The following is a 21,508-nucleotide window of genomic DNA, read 5'->3' as shown; positions in this document are numbered from 1 at the left end:
ATAGTAAACTGATTTTCAGTCTTACTGCTATTTCTGCCTATTTGCTGTGGTCCTACCTGCTCAGTATTAAAAAGTATTAAGAAACTAATACTCCAATATGACAGGGGACATCACAGGGTATCATAATCTTGAATTTTATTCATTTTTACTCGTGGTAGGATTAGCCCAAAGCTTCAAGTACTTTTGGCTGAAGGGCGTATAAAACAATTTGCTTTCAAAAACAAAAACCTCTGAGTGGTGAAAAGGCTGCTCCTTTGAAGACATTTAGCGTATCCCGTAATCACAAAGAAATGTTAAAAAACTACAAGGCATACAACAACTGGGATGGAAAGGGGCGAATCTTTAAAGACTATTAAATACAGCTAAAAATAATGGAGAGGCAGAGTTCAAAAGTAGTGCAAGAGACAGTTAGACAAAACCACACAGCTATAAAGTCTTATCTTAATAGAAACCACACGAGTTAGGCATGAGCAGCACATGGCTGGCATTTCATAATTTATTTTAAGTCAGATCTTTGTTTCTGCAAAAGTAATTCTGAGATCTATATTTAACAGCTTCAAGCAACACAGTGGGAAAATATTTATAAATCCTTGGACACTATTTGCTGTATTCCAGAACATGTTTTGGTTGAAATACCTTATTAAATGTTGGATTTTTAATTGTTCTAAAATGGAGATATCACTGAATAATGGAGACAAGAATGGTGATAACAACGTTTCATTTATGCACAAACTAGCACACATTAACTGTGCATGTTTCCAACGCAAATGACCCAAATCTTGCAAATTCATGTAAATCTTTGGTATCAGTATTGTTCGCTCCTTTATGAACAGTCTTATCTGCCCTTTTACTGAAGCCCTTGTGACAGCCGCTCTCCTCAGTAAGACTGTTAGACCAGCAGGTAACAAGAAAATAATGTTTCTGGGGATTTGTGTTTGGTTTTTTTTAGTGTATGATTTCAGGGAAGAGATTGCACTTCAGTACAATTCAAAATGTACAACTTGATTTCTTTTTAACAAATTATATTGTCAGTTATGACAAAGACAAGCAACACAAATGAAATGAACTGAGGGTGCTGGAACAGCACTGAAAAAAGATAAAAACTGGATTGTAAAAAGACAGACAGCCTCTGTCTCCTTCTATCATTCAGGGGAACAATGGTCTACTTGGTGAGTGAAATTTGCAACAGACATCTCTATCATACAAACGTATGCAAACACCTTTCACAAATTCTCAGATGAAATATTCCCATTATGACTCTTTGGATCGTTAGAAGTGTTGGCATAGATACTCAACAAGATAGAGGTGCACACATTTCTTACACACCTTTCATTCAGCTGCATAAACACACACACACACACACACACACACACACACACACTCTATCTTGTTATTCCCCCTGGCTCTTATCAGTTGCATGATGGGTGTAAATTTGTAGATGATTAATATGTGCCCACTGTGTGTATTATGTTTTTAGTTCATATGTTGTACTGCTTGAAATGTTATGGCACCTTTGAAAACAGGACATCAGCCATAGACAGAGGGCCACTGACGCCCCTGTCCCATTTTTAAAATAAGTCTGGAGTCCCATTATAAAGAGAGGGGGACAAGGCCAGAGGTATTTGCAGGTTTTGGAAGAATTTGAATTCTGCTTTCAATATTTTCTTTGAGTACATTGTTATACTCCCAAAATTCCTATTCTAATATACTTAACCACTTTAGAATGATTTGTTAATTGTTAACTACACAGGGATGCAACTTCCACGAAAAAATATATTTCCACTTCAGGTTCCACTTCACTCAGCTGCCCGTCAGACCTGCTGCTTCTTCCCACTTTAACCTGAATAACAAACCGGGGCTCGGTGCTCTGGTTGGATCCACATGGAGAGCCGGGGCTAAGGTTAGCTGGGAGGCACAGCCAGCTAACCTCTGCTAGCCTCCCGGCTCTCCATGTGGATCTAACTGGAGCACCGAGCACCGGTTTGTTATTCAGATTAAAGTGGGAAGAAGGTGTGGAAAGGAGCCTGCGGAGGAAGCACCGGGATCGTCAGGATGACACAGTCCGTTGAGGGAAGCACAGTGAGGTGGCGGAGGGGAAGGCGACATATCGGCCTCCCATAATCTGCAGAATTCGCCGATGCCAATATTTCATTTTATCGGCCGATACCGATGACATGCCGATAATATCGTGCATCCTTAATAAAATGTTATTTTCTGATTGTTTCACAGTGGTTTTGTTCTGTAGCCAAAATAAAAACGCACATATTCCCACACACCTTCATGCAACCCTGTTGTGGTGCGCCATATGATTTGGTCTAAATACAGCCTATCTCTTTCTGTCTCTCTCTCTCTGTCCCTCTCTCTCGTCCCCTCCCCCACTCTAATACACACCTGGCAGTTCAGACACACCTACACCAGATCCCCTCTTTTGCATAAAAACGAGTCAAGTCAAACTAGATTCTCTGCTCCTGATGTCAGTCCAGGGGTCTCTGCAGTCAGTTTCCTCACAACTCCTCTCTGCCATGTCTAAAACACACACACACACACACACACACACACACACACACACACACACACACACACACACACACACACACACAATGCTGGTACGGTCTCTGGGGGAGATGATCGTGAAGGGACAGGCTGCTTTAATTCTTTAATTCAGAGTGTGCGGGAGGCCTACACTGCGAATTATTCTTTCAAATGAACCTTTCTTTGCCTGAATGCTGTATGGATTTTAAAGGGCTTTTAAATTTGCGCTCTGTGCTCTCAATTTTGGGAACATATTTGGCCTATGTTTAATTCCAAAAGACTCTAATACTCTGATGATATAAAAACTAAAAAAAAACTAAAAAAAAACCTTACTATAGCTACTTTATAAAACTATTATACTAGTTCTCTATAATATTATAGTTTTCTATAATATAAACAGCTCCAGCATGTTCAGACTCTGAGAGCACTGGATTAAGTCAACACCTCTTACATTCCCTCTCTCTCTCTCTCTCTCATTGATAACAGTGATGAATTACCCGCAATGATGAGAACAGTCCTCCTCTAAGTAAAGAAATACTTTCCTGCTACTGTGTCCAGACTGCACCGGTTGTAACAAAAAATTCGATACAAGAGGAAATAAATACATAAAAAATATGATCTGCTCCTAAATCCTAAAGTACTGTGAAACCTGCCCAGTAAGTATTCTTCAACATCTCCCTTCATTAGTCAAACACTTATCTTAACTACTAACAGTCTCACCCTCTAAAACATTCTAAAACTGTCTATAAATGACCAAAGGTCAGTCAACACTGTAACACTGTCTGAAACTAAAGAGATCATAGATCTCCCTAAGAGCATCAATCTGTCTGTTTGTTTGTTTGTGGATGACTGTGAGTGTGATGATTACATTTTTGTAAGGTAACACTGCAACTGCACAAGTATCTAGTTAAACTGTTATTCACTTGGGGCATTACGGAGAGGGATAATGTACTCCAGAATTTCTCTTCTGCACTTATTATGGGCCTAATGCTTTTCAACATCAGGCATCAGATTGGATCTCAGTAAGTTTGAGGATGGTGATGATGACTGTAGTAATGTCTGATAATTCATAATGAAATACAAAATGCTGCCATCAAACAACTAGATGAGTCTCAATCATCAACTCTTACAATATCAAACAGTCTGCTCTCATAATGAGAATGGGGCGCACTTTCTCTCTTATCTTCAGTCATGTCCGATATCATGCCAGTGTCACTTGCTACATGAAACATCTAACGTCACATTGTGAATACTAACATAAGTTATTATAAATGCCCACGCTTTGCTTTATAAATATGATATGCAATGCTTGCACAAGTCTTATGAAGTCCATATGTAGGTAGCCTTATAAAGTGTTACCAAACTGACACAGAAACATGACATATGGCAAATTTCATTTGCATGCATGCAATTTGATACTGAGGAATTCATTCCACGTGTCATGCGATGTTCAGCAGAACTGCCCCTCTGTAGGTATGAATGTCTCTGGAGTACGTGATGAAACCTGATTGGTCCAAGCAGGATAAGAGCTGATAAAAAAAACATTTAAAAATGAGCAACGATTTGACCCAGGCATCAGAGAAGTGGAATGAGAAGGAAGACCATGATGAAGAGTTTGATCCCTCTGCTCCTCTTAGCGTCAGCAGGTAAGGTCAACCATTCACTCTGCCTGTTACAAATTCTTCACCTGCTAATCCACTGAGAGCACTACTTAATTCTTTCAGCACTGATCAACACAATACTAATGTGTTGAGAACATGATTTTAAAGTAATTATCAAAAAAACATATGTATGTTGTAATGTACATTGAGAGAGTTGCATTTTAAGACATTTAGCCTTTGTCTTTAAGTTCTCAAGATATGCCATTAACAGGTGTACTTTTTAAAATATTTTAAAATAATGAAAAACAAACTGACAGGGGAGACAATACAATTTAAAAGTTATTTGAGTCTTGAAGTTGGAGCCAAAGTGACAAGCGGGGCAAATCTTTTGAAGCATTCACCACCTGATTTCAACTTCTAATATACTATACTACTTCTCCACAATATAATGTATTTATTATTATTATGGTCACTTTTAGGGACATTACATTACCTTTACCACTGACCCAAAAATCAGCTTTTTCCCAATTGGGAACACTGCTTTTGCCCCCCATTGGAACAAACTATCCCCAATTAACTGGTCCTAAGTCTGAAATTTGTCCCCAAAACTAGCCTATGACAGACTACATGCACAAACACACACACACACACACACTCATCTGTGTTTGTTTTCTCTGTAGTTGCTGGTGTTGTGGACATCCAGAAAAGAGTATTAAATGCAAGTCCTTGCCCTGATGATAAGGGTAGGCATTACGTGGTTCTGATGCAACCTGTACATGATGTAGCGTTCTGTGGAGGGAATCTGATCAATCAAGAATGGGTCCTGACTGCTGAGCACTGTAATATAGGGTAAGAATACTGTTTTTAGACATTGTTAGCTAGAGCATGCAGAATTACCGGTTAGCAAGCCTAACCTAATTGATTAAAATGCACAAAAGTGAACACTTTGTCACGGATATAATTAACTAGTGTGAGCATCTCTTTATCAGCTTAGAGGAACCAAGGATTGTTGTTACAAGCAGGATATTATTTCATTTTTGAAAAGTAGAGATAGGATCAGTGTTGTGTTGTCTCACTTTGAAAATCTCTTTAAGCTTGAAGGAAGGCATTAGGGATTTGCCAAAGAGTTGTGCTGCACCAGACTACACCTTTGAAAGATGTTTATATACATGAAGGGTAATACAGAGGTCTGGAGACAACTACATTTTATCAATATACTAAATTATGAAATAATAAGCCTGTGGAAAAACAGGGAGAAAAACATCAAATAGGCACTGAACAGTGAGAAACCTCCAAAAATATGCAAACTTGAATTTTGCTTGAAAATATGTGTCTGGTTTAACATTTAACATTTTTTCTCTCTCTTCTCAGAGCGTTTCGTGTGGTTTTGGGCAGACATACATCTGAAAAAGAAATAGTGATGCGGTTTATCAACACAGATGAAGGAAAGTATTTCTTTGACGATGATGACAAACACCGTCATGACATCATGCTTCTTAAACTGCCCAATAAACCCTCAGTGACGCTTCCCATCATCAAAGTCCCTGATATCGGATGTACATCACCTGATGCTTTACCTGAACACAATCCCTACACTATCATAGGATGGTCCTACACAGCTACTGACTCTTCTGGGCAAAAAAGTGAGTAGAAGCCAGACTGCAAGAAATTTGAATATTTTATATTGTAATGTAATACAAAAAGCTATATTTGACTCTTTAAATCCACAGACAAGGATAAACCAGACAAGCTGCAATGTGGTGATATTCCACTGCATTCAGACTGCACTGGTCGTAACAAAGATCTCCATGCAGTCGACCGTGAATACGTAAAAGAACATATGATCTGCTCCAAAAGCGTCCTTCACTGTGAAACCTGCAAAGTAAGTATTCCTTAACATGTCCCTCCATTGGTCAAACACTTGTCTTAACCACTAACAGTCTCACCCTCCATCATTGTCTCACCCTCTCTCTTTGTCTCACTCTTTCTCTTTCTGTCTTGACACAACTCTTTTTCATTTTCTCTCTCTCCCTCCATCTCTCATCCACTCAGGGGGACTCTGGTGGCAGTCTGGTGAAGGGTGATATTCTGTATGGAGTGACTGTCGCTGGTACTGAAGTCCCCTCGGGAATTTCTTACTTCATGGATGTCTGTGCATACAGGAAGTGGATTAAAGATACTGCAAAATTCTAAAACTGTCTATAACTGACCAAAGTTCAGTCAACACTGTAACACTGTCTGAAAATAAAGAGATCATAGATCTCCCTAAGAGCATCAATCTGTCTGTTTGTTTGTTTGTGGATGACTGAGTGTGATGATTACATTTTTGGTATAACACTGTCACTGTCACCTGCTACATGAAACATCTAATATCACATTGTGAATACGGACATAAGTTATAATAAAAGCCCAAGAACTGCTTTATAAATGTGTTATGCAACACTTGTGCATAACACATGACTTATGAAGTCCTTATGTTGCCCATAGCCTTCAACTAAAGTGTTACCAAGCTGACACAGAAACATACGGCAAACATTGTGATCTGACTCTTGTTTTAAGGGGTCATTTACATGCATGTTATTTGATTCTGAGGGAATTTAAACATTGAACATCACTCATCATGTGACATCTGAGGAGCAGTGTGGGAGAGAAGACCATAATGATGATCCCAATTTAAGAGTGTGATGACGACCACGCTAAGGAGTGTGATTCCTCTGCTCCTTTCGGTGTCAGCAGGTATTTCACTCCATTTACTCAGAAAAAAATAACTTATTGTTCTAACTTAGTTAACATTTGTTTTGAACTTTTACTGTATTTCAACTGGAACTGTAAAGTCTGTATCGCACTTTTATTCATCAGACACAGTAATCAGTTAGGTCATCCATGGTGCAGCACCTCAGTGATGATGAGATGAGAGTAAGTGTTGTGAAGTCAGCTTGGCCAGATAGCCACATCAATCATCTTTCTCTTAAATATGATTGGGTAGGTATTTATAAGGTAATAAATTCCCTAGTTTAGCCCCACCCAACTGCAACCCAGTAACAAGGCAAGGGAGAGAAACTTTCTAAAGAATTACAAAGGCTATGTCAAAGCCTATGTTCTCAAACGTTTTAGGTGTTTACTATATGCAAATTAGATCCCAAATTACATGATTAATAGCCAATCATGGATTTGCCTTTCCAGGGGCTTTAAAGCGTTAGCTTAGCCTCTATGAGTGGTCCCTTGTAGATTACTTACAAACTATCAACAGACTATCAGAAACATAAAAACAACACATCAATAACTAATATCAGTTGACTGAGGCCATTATCTGTTGAATATGAATAATTAGCTTTATTGGAATGAATGTCACAACAACAATATTGCCAAAGCATAAAGAGTCAATGAAACAAAATAACATTAACAAAACATTAGGATTGATATATATTAATTATATGTAGTATATCTATCTATCTATCTATCTATCTATATATATATATATATATATATATATATATATATATATATATATATATATATATATATACACACACACACACACACACACACACACACATATATATATATACACATACATACAGTATATCCTATGCATATATTTGTGTGTGTGTGTGTGTATAACTCATTCACTGTCCCTCAGGCTGTGGCATGTTGATACATATTAGGCAGCAAGACAAGTCCTGCCTCCTCTCTCTCTCTCTCTCTCTCTCTCTCTCTCTCTCTCTCTCTCTCTCTCTCTCTCTCTCTCTCTCTCTCTGTGAGTGGGTGTCTGAGAGCGTTTGGAGAGTGTAAGTTTGAGTTTCCTCATTCTTTTTGCTTGTTTTTTTTTGTCATTTCCTCTGTGTTAATGTGTTCATACTTTATTGCTCTGAATATCAGTGTTTTGATAGAATAGTTTTGTTGTTTTCTCCGGTGGCAGAGGCGGCATGACTGCAGGTGGCGGCTTTGGTTTGGATAAACTGACCCACCGACATGTGATAAATCTTCCGCCACATCACATTTTGGCAAGTGGAAAGGTGCATTTTATCGGTTGCATTGGCCCTTTAAAGATATTTCAACTGGTAAAAGGACTGGTTGAGCTATAGTCTTTAAAATATAACACCTGTGAGTGAATTCAAGTAAATTTGAGGCAGAAAAAAACCTTTCAGCCCCATATTAGGAACTGGAATCACTTTTTGATAAGTGGAAAACGGCATTTTACGAGTTGTATTGGCGTTACTTGTTATGATAACACTGAGGCTTGCTACATTGTTAGCTAAAGCATGCAGAATTACCGGTTAGCAAGCCTAACTTAATTGATTAAAATGTACAAAAGTGAACAAAATGAACAGTATTTACGCTTCGTGAAACAGTGACCCAAGTTCAACTTCCTTCACGTTCGTACTGCGGCTGCAGCAATCTTGCATCAACCTTATGGTTCTACTAAACCTCTACAGATGTTATATAATTTTGTTCATAGTATGCGCTTAGTAGCCATTTTATGCGTTTACGGCGGTTTTTTCGGTTTCCAGTGCTAGTCCGGACTGATATCGACTAATTAGTGCTACGCTGTGTGGACATTGCTAACCAGTACGTTATGTTTAGTTGAATGAAAAAATAAACAATGAACGAGCAGGTAGTAATATTATGTCTTGGCTGTCTGTCTAAGGTTTTTCTGTTTACGCTACTGCTTTGAAGTTAGTCGTGGTTCTTCAACTTGTCTTTCCTCTGGTTGAGGGATGAGAATGATGGTTTCTCTATTTCTTCTACCAGCAAGGTCTAGTAAGATACTGCTCCAATAAGGTTTTAAAACTTATGGTGTTGAAGGTCTGACAAACCCAAAAATGCCCTTCAAAGATTAATAGAAAGATTAGTAGATGAATTGATTAGTTGTCAACCATATTTTGATAATCAATTAATCATATTGTGTCATTTAAAAAAAAAAAGAATCCAAATTCTCTGATTTCAGCTTCTCAGATGTGAATATTTTCTGGTCTCTTTAGTCCTCTATGACAGTAAACTGAATATCTGTTGGTATTGTTGGTCAGGACAAAACAACATTTGAGGAAGTCACCTTGGGCTTTGGGAAACAATGACTGAGAAAATGATAAAACACATTAATTGATAATCAAAAAAGTTTAGTTACAGCCCTAAAATAAATTCTGTTTTTTTTGTGTTGTGTGTGACCATTGCTTCCATGTGTTTATTTAATATTATGACTGTTACTGTTGTCATGAGTGTTTAATAAACATTTAATTCATTAATGTCTACATGTCTCATTAATAAACGAATAATAATTACAATTTCAATTTAAAGCTGTTACACTGAGTAAGAAAAGTCTGTAATATTATTTAATAGCCATAAGTAAGTCCGATATTTGATATAACTATGAAATTACATATCAAGTTTTGTTTTGCTTTACTATTATTTGTCTTTATGTGCTGTTTTTGACTTCAGGGCTCATTTGCATGAAGAATTATATGGGTTTTTTTCTTTTAAATTGCTAGATTCAGTTCAAAACTGCTTCAGTCCCCCCCCCCCCTTTCTCTCTCTCTCTCACACACACACACACACACACACACACACACACACACACACACACACACACACTGATACAAAGGCACACTAAGGTACTGGCATGCACAAACACACACACAAACCTCCCTCCTCGTCTCCTCCTCTCTTCAAATTAAGTTGTGTAGAAAAAGTGTTAGCTTATTTGAATATACTTCCCAGCATGCATTGGGGTGAAAGAAATGAACAATGGGTGTCCAGAAACCCTTTTGTCTGAACAACGTGTCTCAGAGGAGTCAGATGATGATCAACATGAAAACAATGTAAGTCATGATGAAGATAGATATGCACTTTAAAAAAAAAAAAAGATTATCATCAGATAATAGCATATCTGAATAGTCCAGTGGTAAAAGACTTTTAGATCCCAAAGTTGTGAGTTTGATTCTTGTTAAGGGCAACACTCATAAGAGTTGAAGGTGAGAAAAACGCAGACGCATAAAGGCAATCTGCTGACTGAGACAGCAAAACACAGTCCTTCTGATAGTCCTCTTTATCTGTTATTCAACTCCAATCTTCAGGCTTTATTAACAATTCAAAACTGCCTGTATCTCATAAACACAAACAAACAATAAATACAAAAAACAACATAACATACAGCCATGCACTGGCACAAACACAAACAACCCCTCCTTGCCATGTTTTCTCCTCTTCAAATTAAGTTGTTTAGAAACAGTGTTAACTTATATGAATATACTTCCCAGCATGCATTGCAGTGGTGTGAAAATTGTCCAGAAAACCTTTTTTTCTGGATAATTTACATGATAGAGGCCATTGTCTGTCTAAACATGTGTGTCAGAGGAGTCATGGTTTTCTCTCTGATTGACATTAGATATGCATGTTATTGACTTGCCTCACACTGGCACAGTAGTTGATTTTGTACAACTTCATCTGCAAGTGATGCTACAACATCAAAAGAAAGTGCTGTGGGAGCAGCAGCTTGCAGCTGCTAGCAGTCTAATCAACCAGCACCTTTTAAATGCATGTTGTAGTTGAAATTGCACTTAGCAAGGTAATCAGCTATTTACAAACAGTATCAACCAATCAGCATCTTGCATTGCAAGACTGTGGAAACTAGTTCCCAGTAAAAAAAATATTAGTGCCATCTACCTGCTAATCCATGTCATCTCTTCACATATCAAATATTGATACATATTAAAATGGTGAATAGACACCATGGATTTAAATGATTTTAGCAATATCTCTAAAAGTGTCTACATTGGGATCATACAGTCTATGATTAGGATATAAAGATGGGAAGGACTTGCATTATATTTAAAACCCTACAAAAAGATAGTTTAGACTGTGGACATCAGCTGAGAACCCGCTTATTAAACAGTGAATACCTGAGTCTAAAGGCAAAATAACAGAAAGAGCCCTGGATTATATTCAGGCCATCTGGGGTTAAAGTTCACTTTTCTTCCTGCCATATGCATCATTTTCCTGTGTTAGCAATACAGTTAGCAACTGTCAGGCCTCTATATACCTCTGTAAATTGGATTATGCTTTTTTGAGAATGCTAATCAGAATCAGAAACAGGTTAAGGCCAAGACATTTTGACTGGCAGCTCTGTATAGATTTGATTTGTGTAGCTTCCTTTGAAATTGTGGTCTACTGCAGAGCCACTGTAGGTGATTATTTTGTCAGATTTGCTAACAAATCAGTGTCACTATCAACTTAGTGTCCTGAGGTTTTAGGTTTGGTTAAACAAATGCAGTTGTCCTCCTCTGCATAAAAGATACTCCAATATTCTCAGTTACTGATATCCCAAAACATTATCTATTAGCCGCAAGAGAAAAAATATGTCTTTTTGTAATTTGGGTGAACTGACCCTTTGAGATTCCCAAATAAACATACTGACAACAAACACAGAGTGACATCACAGCCTAAAACTCTAAAGTGTCATAGATATAAAGCTAGAGACATCTGCTTGCTATAAATCATTTGCCCTGCTGTAAACACTGTAGGCTGGTCTATCATGTGATACAGACACACATAGGTGAAGTGTGTGCGTGTGTGTGTGTGTGTGTGTGTGTGTGTGTGTGTTTGTGTGTGTATGCATCAGTCACACAGACAGGACAGTGTCATCCAACCCTCACACACCAGGCCTATTGTCAAAGCATCCACTGAAGAGCTGACGTCATGGCCTGTGCTAGGAGGGAAGAGGACTGAGCACTGGAGCATTATGGGACTGACTTAGCAACACAGAAGAACAACAAAACATCAAAATGGTAAGAAAAGCTGTTTTCCTTTGTAACTTTTCACATAATTTAGTCTCTGACTTCAGTGTTCGATAATCAGTATGAGTTTGTTTTGCCTTGTTATCAGATGATGGCTGATCATGGATGTCCTGTGTGTGTTTGCAGAGTGTCAACAGTGACATGTTTGCTGTGGTTCTGCTTGGTGTCTTTGGTTTCTCTTTGACTCTCCCCTCAGCTACACAAAGTATGGTTTTAAGAACAGAATTTCATTAGAAAAAAATTATAATTTTACTTAGATTTGTGCATAATCATCATCTTCAGAAGTATACTTATGTTGGTCACAAACTGATAGAGTTAGAGTCTTATTAATTCTGTCTTTCCTGTCTGTTTTGTTCCAGTGGGTTTAACTGACAAAGTCCTGGTCTTCCCATATGAGACGGACTTCAGCTTCGTGGCCCTGATCCCCCAGAAGGAGATGGGGCTGAGGGCCTTCACCCTCTGCATGCGTGTGGCCACTGAGCTGCCAGAAGAACGTCAGATCATCCTGTTCGCCTACCGTACAGCTGACTATGACGAACTCAACGTGTGGCGTGAGAAGGACGGACGCGTCTCCTTTTATATGAGTGGTGACGGCGTCTTCTTCAACCTGCCGCCCCTCACCACCTTCCGCACCAGCCTCTGCCTGACCTGGGAGTCTCGCACTGGCCTCGCTGCTTTTTGGGTGGAAGGGAAGCGCAGCACCTACCAGGTCTACAAACCTGGACACTCCATCCGCCCAAAAGGCAGCATCATTTTGGGGCAGGACCCAGACAAACACCTGGGGGGCTTAGAGGCCGTGCAGAGCTTTGTAGGGGAGATGACCGATCTGAATATGTGGGACTTTGTGCTCTCCAGGAGCATGATCCAGGCCTGGCACTATGGGCACAGGGTCCCTAAAGGCAACATCTTTGACTGGGGCACTATTGATTTTGAGCTGAACGGGAACGTGATGGTGGTGGATGATGACTGACTCAGTGCAGAGTCGAATGCAGAGAAGGATGAGGCTTCAGAGATCTGTGTTCAACTGATACTGATATGTGTGATTGTCTTTCTTAGATTCAGTATTGTTTTATGTTAAGGCCCTTCAGTTGTTCCTCTGCAGAAGTGTTTGGGGAGATCAGTATCTTGGTAGCTTACAACTATTTTCAGCAGCAATGCAAGTAAATGCATGGTGGTGCACAGAGATCAGTTGTCAGTTGTTTTACATCAGCTATTCTATGCATCACTTTAACCTTTTGCTAAATGTTAACCTAATTTATGATCTTTTAAAAGTCATACATATCTCAAACTGTCATCATTTGCTGCAAGAGAAAACTGGTGAGAATCAAGCACATATTGTTGATGTGCCAGATGTATCCATAGGGTGGCACTCTGCACTAATTCACATCAAACAGAAAGTTCAGTCAAACAGAGCTTGATCATACAAGCTAATTTGATTTGGGATAGTTGATTAACTGAGGCCACAATAGCTGATTAAAAGCTTAAGAAAAAGTGCTTAATTACTACAATCCAGACTCATTTGGAATTATTCAATTTTGTTTGCAGTAGATGAAGATTTTGCAGATAAAGAAGACATCAGCATACATTACCATAATGCATTTAAGAGCAAACCACAACAGACTTTATATAAGATGCATTTTAAAATTGACAACTGCAATGCTACTATCAGTTAAAGGTAAAGGATGATTTCAGTAAAATTAAAGTGTCCTTTTTTTGTTGGAATATAACATATTGTAACTAAAAAAAGAAAGAAAAAAGAAAACTCTATCTACTGTACTGTAATTTTCCCACATTTGTTTTTGCAGGCTGTTTGTCCACTGATATCGATTATAAAAATGTGAATGAGATACATACATTCATACAATAGAATTCATTTATTGTCATTGCACAAAGGACAACAAAACTGAGTCGCAACGGTGCATTCACACATAACAAACAGCTATTAAAGATAGAAAAAGAGTCCAAACTAAACTAATTTAAGGTGCTAAATATATAACCTATAATATACCGTATGCTGTAACCTATAAAACTAAGATAAAAAAAATTATTAGCAGTAAAACATTAATTAAATTAAAAATTAAAACAGCAAACTGGGGGGATGCATTATTTCTACAGTAGACTTAATGATTTAACTGCACTCAGAGACAAATAGCAATTATCATGTTTAAAATCCATTGCCATAATGTTGCCTTTGGTTAGCATACTTACTCATGAATTTTCCATGTTTCAACTGATGTAAGAACGCTTTTGGGTCTGAAATAGAATCTTGCCATGTGCATAACTAATAATGTTTGTAATTAAAGAGAATATTTCTTCTTTGAACTCTTGCAGCTTCCTTTCTATAACCATCGTCTTTTGACGTATTCTAAAGATATAATCACTTGAATACATAATTCCAAAAGGGGAGTAATTATATTTGTTTTGTCTTGTTTTTTTTATTGAGGAAATAATCGTATACATGTTTTAAAAGAATTGCACCTGTTCATCTGGAGAAGTCCTTAAAGACAGAAAAATGTTTTATGGAGAAAGTGGAAATGACATTTCTTAGATGGATTGTCATTTTCATAAATTTTGTATTCCTTGTGCTCCATTGATGAAATCTCAAATTTCAGAAGACCATTTTCCAGACCATTTTTTATCTACCTAAATAACCTGTCCCCATAATTTCCAATTTCTCCAGCACTCCTCAGTAAACCATGGCAAAGAGACATAATAAGATGGATGTGTTACATGTTACTTGCAGAAATCAAGTCATATGGAGTTGCTTCACTAACAAAGACCCCTCAGAATAAGCTCAAGGTCATATCCTCTCCATCCAAGTGTAACACAGTAACCCTAAGTTCCAGTGTGACGTCTCCATGGCTCTGTGCACTCACTCGCTCTCCCTGCCTGCACCACCATCGTGACCTCCTTGCAGAGACGAGGGAGAAGAAGTTTCCAGCGCGCAGCCCAGGCTCCCTTGAGGGTGGGAAAGTGCTGCGTTCCGAGTGTATGTTTATTCCGACCAAATCACCCGTCGGCTCTCTCGCAGCAGCTAAATAAGGAGAAGGCAGGGCCAATGAGTTCTGACTGCGGGTCAGCAGCCAAATGTTCCACCTTCTTGGATGTTGCAATGCATCAATCGCAGTGCCCACTCACTGTGTGGTAACACCTTTGTGGACCATCTGCCCAAGCCTGGATTCTCATCAGCCCTCTGGTACACACACACACACACACACACACACACACAAAGAGAGAGAGAGAGAGAGAGAGAGCCTGCTATGTCCTTCTTTTTGCATTTCTGCCCAAGAGGGGTACTAATTCTTCTTCATACATGCACATGAAAAAAATTCCACTTATAAAGGTTTAACTGTGTTTCAATTTAAAAAGACTCATCAAAAGTCTAATTTCTAAACATTTCTCTTCATAGAAGATTATATTTTTCTTTTATAAACACTTGACACCTTTTCATTTCATTGCATCAGATTTTTTTATGCAGAAAGGTTCAAATGATAGGGCCGCACACTCCACTGTTTCTGCACCAAAATAAAAAAAAGGGATTTTAAGTATTTAACAGCAGGACACAATCAATGGCCGGTCCTCTCCACTGAGTGGATAATTATTCCTTCTGTGTCCTGTATTGCATGTATTATCCAACTGAGCAAACAGTTGCAGGGCTCCTTGTCCTGCTTGCGGACAGGGCCGCCAGTGTGGGCCTGTGAGATCTGCATATTGGCCCATGGTGGTTTAAGCTGTCTGAGGCAAGGCGGTGCCACTGACTGTATGTCCATGCGTGTGGAGCTGGTGAAATGTCTTCCACGCGAGAGGAGATAGACGGCAAGAGGGAGCCCCGCGTGAGCTGGGCGAGGGGAGACAGAAGGAGGGCCGTTCTGGATTCCTTCGAGCAACTCCAAATAGATTTCCAGGCAAAACATATTTGCATACGCAAGACAGTGCTACGAGCTATCTGAGTGAGCTGTGGCATGTGTGCATTGAACAGATGGATAATTTTTTTAGAGCTTTCTTGCAGAAATTTCAGCCCATTAAATTGAGATCTTGGGCATTATTCAGCCTGCTTTTGTTCATGAGGCTGACAAAGAATCATCAGGATCAAGTTGCTCTTGTTAATCAGATTTGGCACATGATTCCCAAGAGATGAATCAAAAGCGTTAAAGGAAATCTATATAATTTAAAGCTTTCTTCAATATATACTTGTGGGAATCTGTGCATTATAACAAATCAAGACATGTGAGCACACAGCAAAGGGAAGTGAATTTTTGGTTTTATGGTTTTATGGCACAATTGTGCAATTGTGTTTTATGGCACAATTTGATAAAATTGTGCCATAAAACCATAAAACCAAACACTAACAACATAGAAACTTCACTGAACTGCGAAACAACAGAAATTCATCCCTAAAAATGAATGCGCTTGCTCATGGTCATCTTTAGCCTGCTGTAGGAAACTAGAAGTCAAAAGAAGATGAATACAGGCTTCTGACTTGTCCACAACAGTCTTGATTTAAATTTTGTCTGGCCATAAGTTGGCTTTTTTGAGGAAAAGCTTAAGTGAAAATGCACACATTCAGAGGGGAATCAAAAATCTTATGACTTTCACATGAATTCAAATTCTATTAAATGAATCTGTTATTTAGCAAATGTTCACCAGAAGCCTGATGGAGTGTGAAGATAAGACCCAAATGTGAGTTTCCTCCCTTACTCTACACTGCTCTCTTTCTCTCTCGGAGGTTGTAATCTGCCAGTATGGTCGCTCGTCCTCCCCCTCTGGGCTGTATGAAAAATTCACCAGGCCTTCCCATTAGAGTCAGTCTGAATCAGGGAACAGGCGTTACAGTGGCCACACACATGACACTTTTATCACTCGACACTTTGCAACGCAAATGTTATGTTTATGAAACACAAAATCACAGCAGTCGCAAATTTTTTCACTGCAGGTCAGGTCAAGCCCAGGCTATATATACTGTACGTACAGATGCACACAGTCTACCATCAGCAGTCCCGAACTGTTAAAAACAGATGGACTGTAACCTTTTCAGTGCAAGCTTTTCACACTGATGGTGCGAGGCCTGACCTTTACTGTGTTTGACTGTGAGAGCAGTTGGCTCCGTCCGGTGCGATACCTCCAGGCAGGACGGCTAAAACCGCGCTAACTACCTCTGAGCATGTACTGTATGTCCAGTGTCAGGAGGACTAGCGTTGAGTCACTGTGGTTGAACAGGGGACGGATAGAATTACAGGAACACCTGATGAGACAGTTGTCCTGCAATCACTACTACCTTTATGAAATATAAAATGTTCAGAGATTGTAGACTGTGTCAGAAGGCATGTTTTGTAGTTTTGTTTATATTTAGCGCTGAAATAATTATCTGGTTAGTTGCTTGACTTAAACCTTACATGCGAAGTCAGTATGCAGCTTGTACACTTATAACATTTGTGGCTTGGGAGGAGCTTTATCAAGTCTGAGAAAATTACTCAACATCATGACATCATCTGAGTAATGTTGATGGGGCTCAGAGACAACACATTTTTAACAGAAAGCCTGTCAAGTTGCATTATGGGAAGTGTATGATCCAATGATTTTGGATCCAATTAGAGACTACAAGTCTAGATATCTCAGCCTCTGCTGCTTTCATTTTGACTGTTCTTTCAAAAATCCGTTTTTTGTGAGTCCCCCAACTTTATAGAAGAGAAATATTAAATCACTGGAGTAACCCTTTAATTGATTTGAATTGATTACGCATCATTTCTTCAAGCAAGATTCGCTGGTTCCAGCCTGTCAAAGATAAGTTTAACTTTATTGATCCCAGGAGGGAAATTGGATGCATTACAGCAGCACAAGAATCCTGGTGGGCATAAATATATGTGCAAAACCAACAGTGCAATTATCTTAAATCCAAATCAAAGTGGCATAGTAGATAGTAATAGATACAATATGAATGGAATGAACATTAACAGAATCTGTTTTATAGATTACCATTTATACATAGATGGATGTTATATAGTGAAGTATGATGTGAATAAAAACTATAAATATATACATACAATATATATACACATACATACAGTAAATACTGTACATTGTGATATGTCTATAAAACATATATGAGTGTCAATATGCATTACATTAATTAAAATAAAGAGATAACAAAAAATCCTCAACCTGGATTTTCTCAGATTTATATCTAATGTTTGCAATTTAAATTTCAAGATGCCACTTTTGCCTCTTGTTTTGACCTTTTATAGATGAAACAATTAATTGATTAGTCAAAAAAATGATAATGAATTAATTAGTTGCAGCCATAATTACACTGGCAAATGTTCCTGCTTTCTTGTCCATATCCTGCAGATACCTCGTGTGTTGGATGTGATGAATTCACAAAAAAAGGATTATTTCCATAGGACGGCAATGCAATCAGTAGTGACGTTGGCGTGCATGCTAACAGTGCAGGGATGACTGTCTGACAAAACAAGAAAGTGCTGTAATGAAAAATCAAAGAATATATCCTTACAGAATGTACTGTAAAAAGTATATTTAACAAATACACCATACAAAATAAATAAAACTTTATCACATCCTTCCTGTACCAACTCCTCTCACTGTTTTCCTGCCTCCTCCACCCCAAAGGAACGAGGCATCAGAGAGTAAAAGAGAGCAAGTGCCTCTGTGGTTGAATGCGTTGTGGCTTTTAGCAGTGAATTCCCCTCCGTCGCCTCTGGGCTGGCCTCTCCTGTGAACATATGAGCCGTGCCACAGCGTGTGGCGCTGGGAGATGGTCCAGGGCCTCCTGATTAAATATTACAGCCCTCTAAATGGATGGAGATTAGCCTCTGTGGGAATGTTAGGGCTTAATTTACCCCCCGGCCAGAAGTGTGTGAGAGAGTGTGTGTGTCTGTGTAGATGTGAAAGGAAAAGCAGGGAGGGTAGGGGTTGTTGTACATGTGCCCCAGTGTAAATGGATTGCATGTTTCCAGGAGTAGGTCAGGAGAGGATGTACTGCGGTTTCATGGAATGAATGTTCTGAAATGGTTCAGAGGTGCCAGCAGGATCTGGACATCTGTCTTGTCCACTCATACAAATTAAATTTAAATAAAATGAAACCTTCATTACATGTCAACTGTGAGCTTTTTATTTTCATCCTCATTTTTGCTCTTTTAAATTCGATTGTGTGGAAGAATTACAAGATCACTCTCTTTCAGTTATGTGTGAAGCGGCATTCAAGTTCCAATACAGGATGTGATTAATGTCTTAAACCAGGATATCAAACTGAAGAAGAAACATAGTTTAATGTTAAAGAACCAGATGAAAATAAATGGAGGATAAACAGGAGAACACAGCGGTTCAGTGACTTAAGAAGACCTCTTATAACAGACATCGTTTGATCACTGATCCACACTCGCAGAAGGCTCAGTAGTTCTGGATCTTATAACCTGTATCATCCTTACACAGCACTCAATAAATCTTTCTCAACTACACTTCAGCTACACAGTGCTCAGTTCACAACGTCTATAAACAGCAGTTCAAAATATCCACTCTATGAATTCTTGTTATTTTCACAGATAAAATGTAATATATAGCAGAAATTGAAACAAACAGAGAGAGATGACAGATAAAATGTTGATATCCCTGACATCTGTGTGGCAGGGATGAAGGAAATATATCATCTTCTTTTTCATTTAGCAAGCAGGCTTGAATCCATCACAAGATAGGCGAGATAATGGATATTGATTTATTTAATTGACATGTTTTTAACATATTTAAAAAATAATGCAGGAATAAAATAGAAAGCTACAACGAGAATAAACAATCTGAATGATCGACAGTAACATGTTCATGAGGATATTTGCAGAGAGAAAAATAGATACGTAGAGAAATAGAGAGACAGATAAATAAATAAAATGTATACACTACTGTATGTACCATTAAGATTTAATAAGAAGTAAAGCAAAAAGAAAATGTAAAACATTAAACAAGTTAAAGTTATATATGTGTAGACAATATATACATATATACTTTGTATCATGTTTTCTTCAATGTCTCAATTTAGTTATTACAATATAACTTGTGACTCCTCCAATAAACTGTGAATATATTCAATTTTTACACCCAATTGTGTACTTCTTTCCATCTACACTCCCTAAAAGTACATTGTTTTAAATTTTGAGATTTAGTCTAGGATCATCTGCATGTTTTTTCTTTCTTTGTTCTGTGTGCTGATGTATTTTGGTCTCTGGCCTGATGATAAGGTTCAGTGCAGTGTAAAAAAGCTTTTTGTCTTCAGAATGATGGTCCCATGAAAAACTTAGCTACTCAAGACTGATATATACTAGAATATTAATGCTTTTTTTTTTTAGCTAATATTTCTCTTTTCCCGGTTCTGAGTTATTCTGGCTGCCTCGTTTTGTGCGCCCTGCAGTCTCCCTCCACCACAAAACATTGCTCACGAATTCATTCTGTTTGACTGCAGGTGTTAATCGTAATAAGGAAATTATTTAATTCACACATATGGAATAAATGACTGTCATTTTAATTGCATGCTGTTTTCTGTGTTCTGTTATGCCATCTCAACATTCGTTCTGAATTATTGATCGGTTGGTTTTGTAGTTCACCACATTTAAAATGCTTTTAAGGATGTGAGTGCTTGTTTTGAGGTCTTTGCATGAAAACCCTGAACTTTATTATTTATAAACACACGTAACCTTTATGGAAAGGGGGATCTATTTAATCACCCACTCTATCCATTCACCTTTAATGAGCATGCGCTTACATAGACAACGTGGTGGTGGCAGTCTGATAAACATATGTTTTTCTCAGTCTTCTTCTGCGGAAGTGCGCATCAGATGTATCACTGCGAGGCCTTAATTCTCTGTTAATTTTCCTCTCATAATGGACAAACACATCCATCAAACACACACTACATATGTGTACAGCATCCACAGATAATAACTGTTCAACATAAACGCACAACATGTGCACGTGCACACACACAGAAACACGACGAAACACCATCTCACACATGCACAAACACACACATACACACACACACACACACACACAAGCACTCTGCGCCACTGGGCAGGGACTAGCCTGAAAGATTGAAAGCAATTAAAACTATCATCTGCAGTGGCTCTGGGCTGGCCTGTGGCTGCGAGGGGGGAGCTGCCACTGTGCATCAGCCTCTCAGTCTCAGCAACGCGCAGCGACATGAGAGGGAGAGTCGCAGCCCTCTCCGAAAAACACACAGGCACTGCCACAGCTCCCCTCCTAATGCACACACATGTATGCTCACACAGGGCTTTGTCATACAACTGCTATAGAGCTCTTGATCCTGCTGCTGATGTTTCACCTGCTCCTGTGTTTCAGTGTCTTCTTCTTCTGAGAGCTGAACACATGCTGAGGACTGGATCTCAACTCTCGGTGAAGTTGGATAACTCCATGCTCACTGGCTAAGCTGAGCTGTTAAGTTAACACTCTCACAGGGATATTTGTTTTAGGTATACTGTGTTTGGCTTCATAATGGCCTCGCCTGAAGCCCGAGAAGCCGATGTGTCTCCAGAGGTGAAGTAACACAAACAGTGAAGAAAGAAA

General features: G+C 38.7%; 2 protein-coding genes across 3 annotated transcripts; both read left to right on the top strand.

Moving 5' to 3' along the window:
• The first annotated feature begins 3,137 nt into the window (after window positions 1–3,137).
• LOC121887422 (anionic trypsin-2-like) lies at window positions 3,138–6,397 on the top strand. 2 transcript variants are annotated; one of them, XM_042398184.1, is made up of 6 exons: window positions 3,138–3,188; window positions 4,006–4,178; window positions 4,814–4,982; window positions 5,505–5,776; window positions 5,864–6,015; window positions 6,186–6,397. In XM_042398184.1, exons 2-6 carry the CDS (start codon window positions 4,121–4,123, stop codon window positions 6,324–6,326), a joined length of 792 nt encoding a protein of 263 aa, XP_042254118.1. In that variant the 5' UTR covers window positions 3,138–3,188; window positions 4,006–4,120; the 3' UTR covers window positions 6,327–6,397. The 2 variants fall into 2 exon arrangements, with proteins under 2 accessions (XP_042254118.1, XP_042254117.1); XM_042398183.1 differs by lacking the exon at window positions 3,138–3,188 and having other exon boundaries at window positions 3,927–4,178.
• Window positions 6,398–7,884: 1,487 nt separating this feature from the next.
• Window positions 7,885–14,187, top strand: crp1 (C-reactive protein 1). The gene is made up of 4 exons (XM_042398185.1): window positions 7,885–7,921; window positions 11,749–11,914; window positions 12,050–12,128; window positions 12,283–14,187. Exons 2-4 carry the CDS (start codon window positions 11,912–11,914, stop codon window positions 12,891–12,893), a joined length of 693 nt encoding a protein of 230 aa, XP_042254119.1. The 5' UTR covers window positions 7,885–7,921; window positions 11,749–11,911; the 3' UTR covers window positions 12,894–14,187.
• The last annotated feature ends 7,321 nt before the right edge of the window (window positions 14,188–21,508 follow it).

The sequence above is a fragment of the Thunnus maccoyii genome, chromosome 20 (genome assembly GCF_910596095.1).
Source record: "Thunnus maccoyii chromosome 20, fThuMac1.1, whole genome shotgun sequence".
NCBI classification, from domain to species: domain Eukaryota; kingdom Metazoa; phylum Chordata; class Actinopteri; order Scombriformes; family Scombridae; genus Thunnus; species Thunnus maccoyii.
Note: the sequence above shows the minus strand (reverse complement) of the source record. Positions and strands in the feature narration are given on the sequence as shown.

Coding starts and splice junctions, on each gene's coding strand:
- crp1 (XM_042398185.1), top strand. Junction 12,129..12,282: donor TCTCCCCTCAGCTACACAAA/GTATGGTTTTAA, acceptor GTTTTGTTCCAG/TGGGTTTAACTGACAAAGTC.
- LOC121887422 (XM_042398184.1), top strand. CDS start 4,121: ATGAGAAGGAAGACCATGATGAAGAGTTTGATCCCTCTGCTCCTCTTA. Junction 4,983..5,504: donor GCTGAGCACTGTAATATAGG/GTAAGAATACTG, acceptor CTCTCTTCTCAG/AGCGTTTCGTGTGGTTTTGG. Junction 6,016..6,185: donor TTCACTGTGAAACCTGCAAA/GTAAGTATTCCT, acceptor TCATCCACTCAG/GGGGACTCTGGTGGCAGTCT.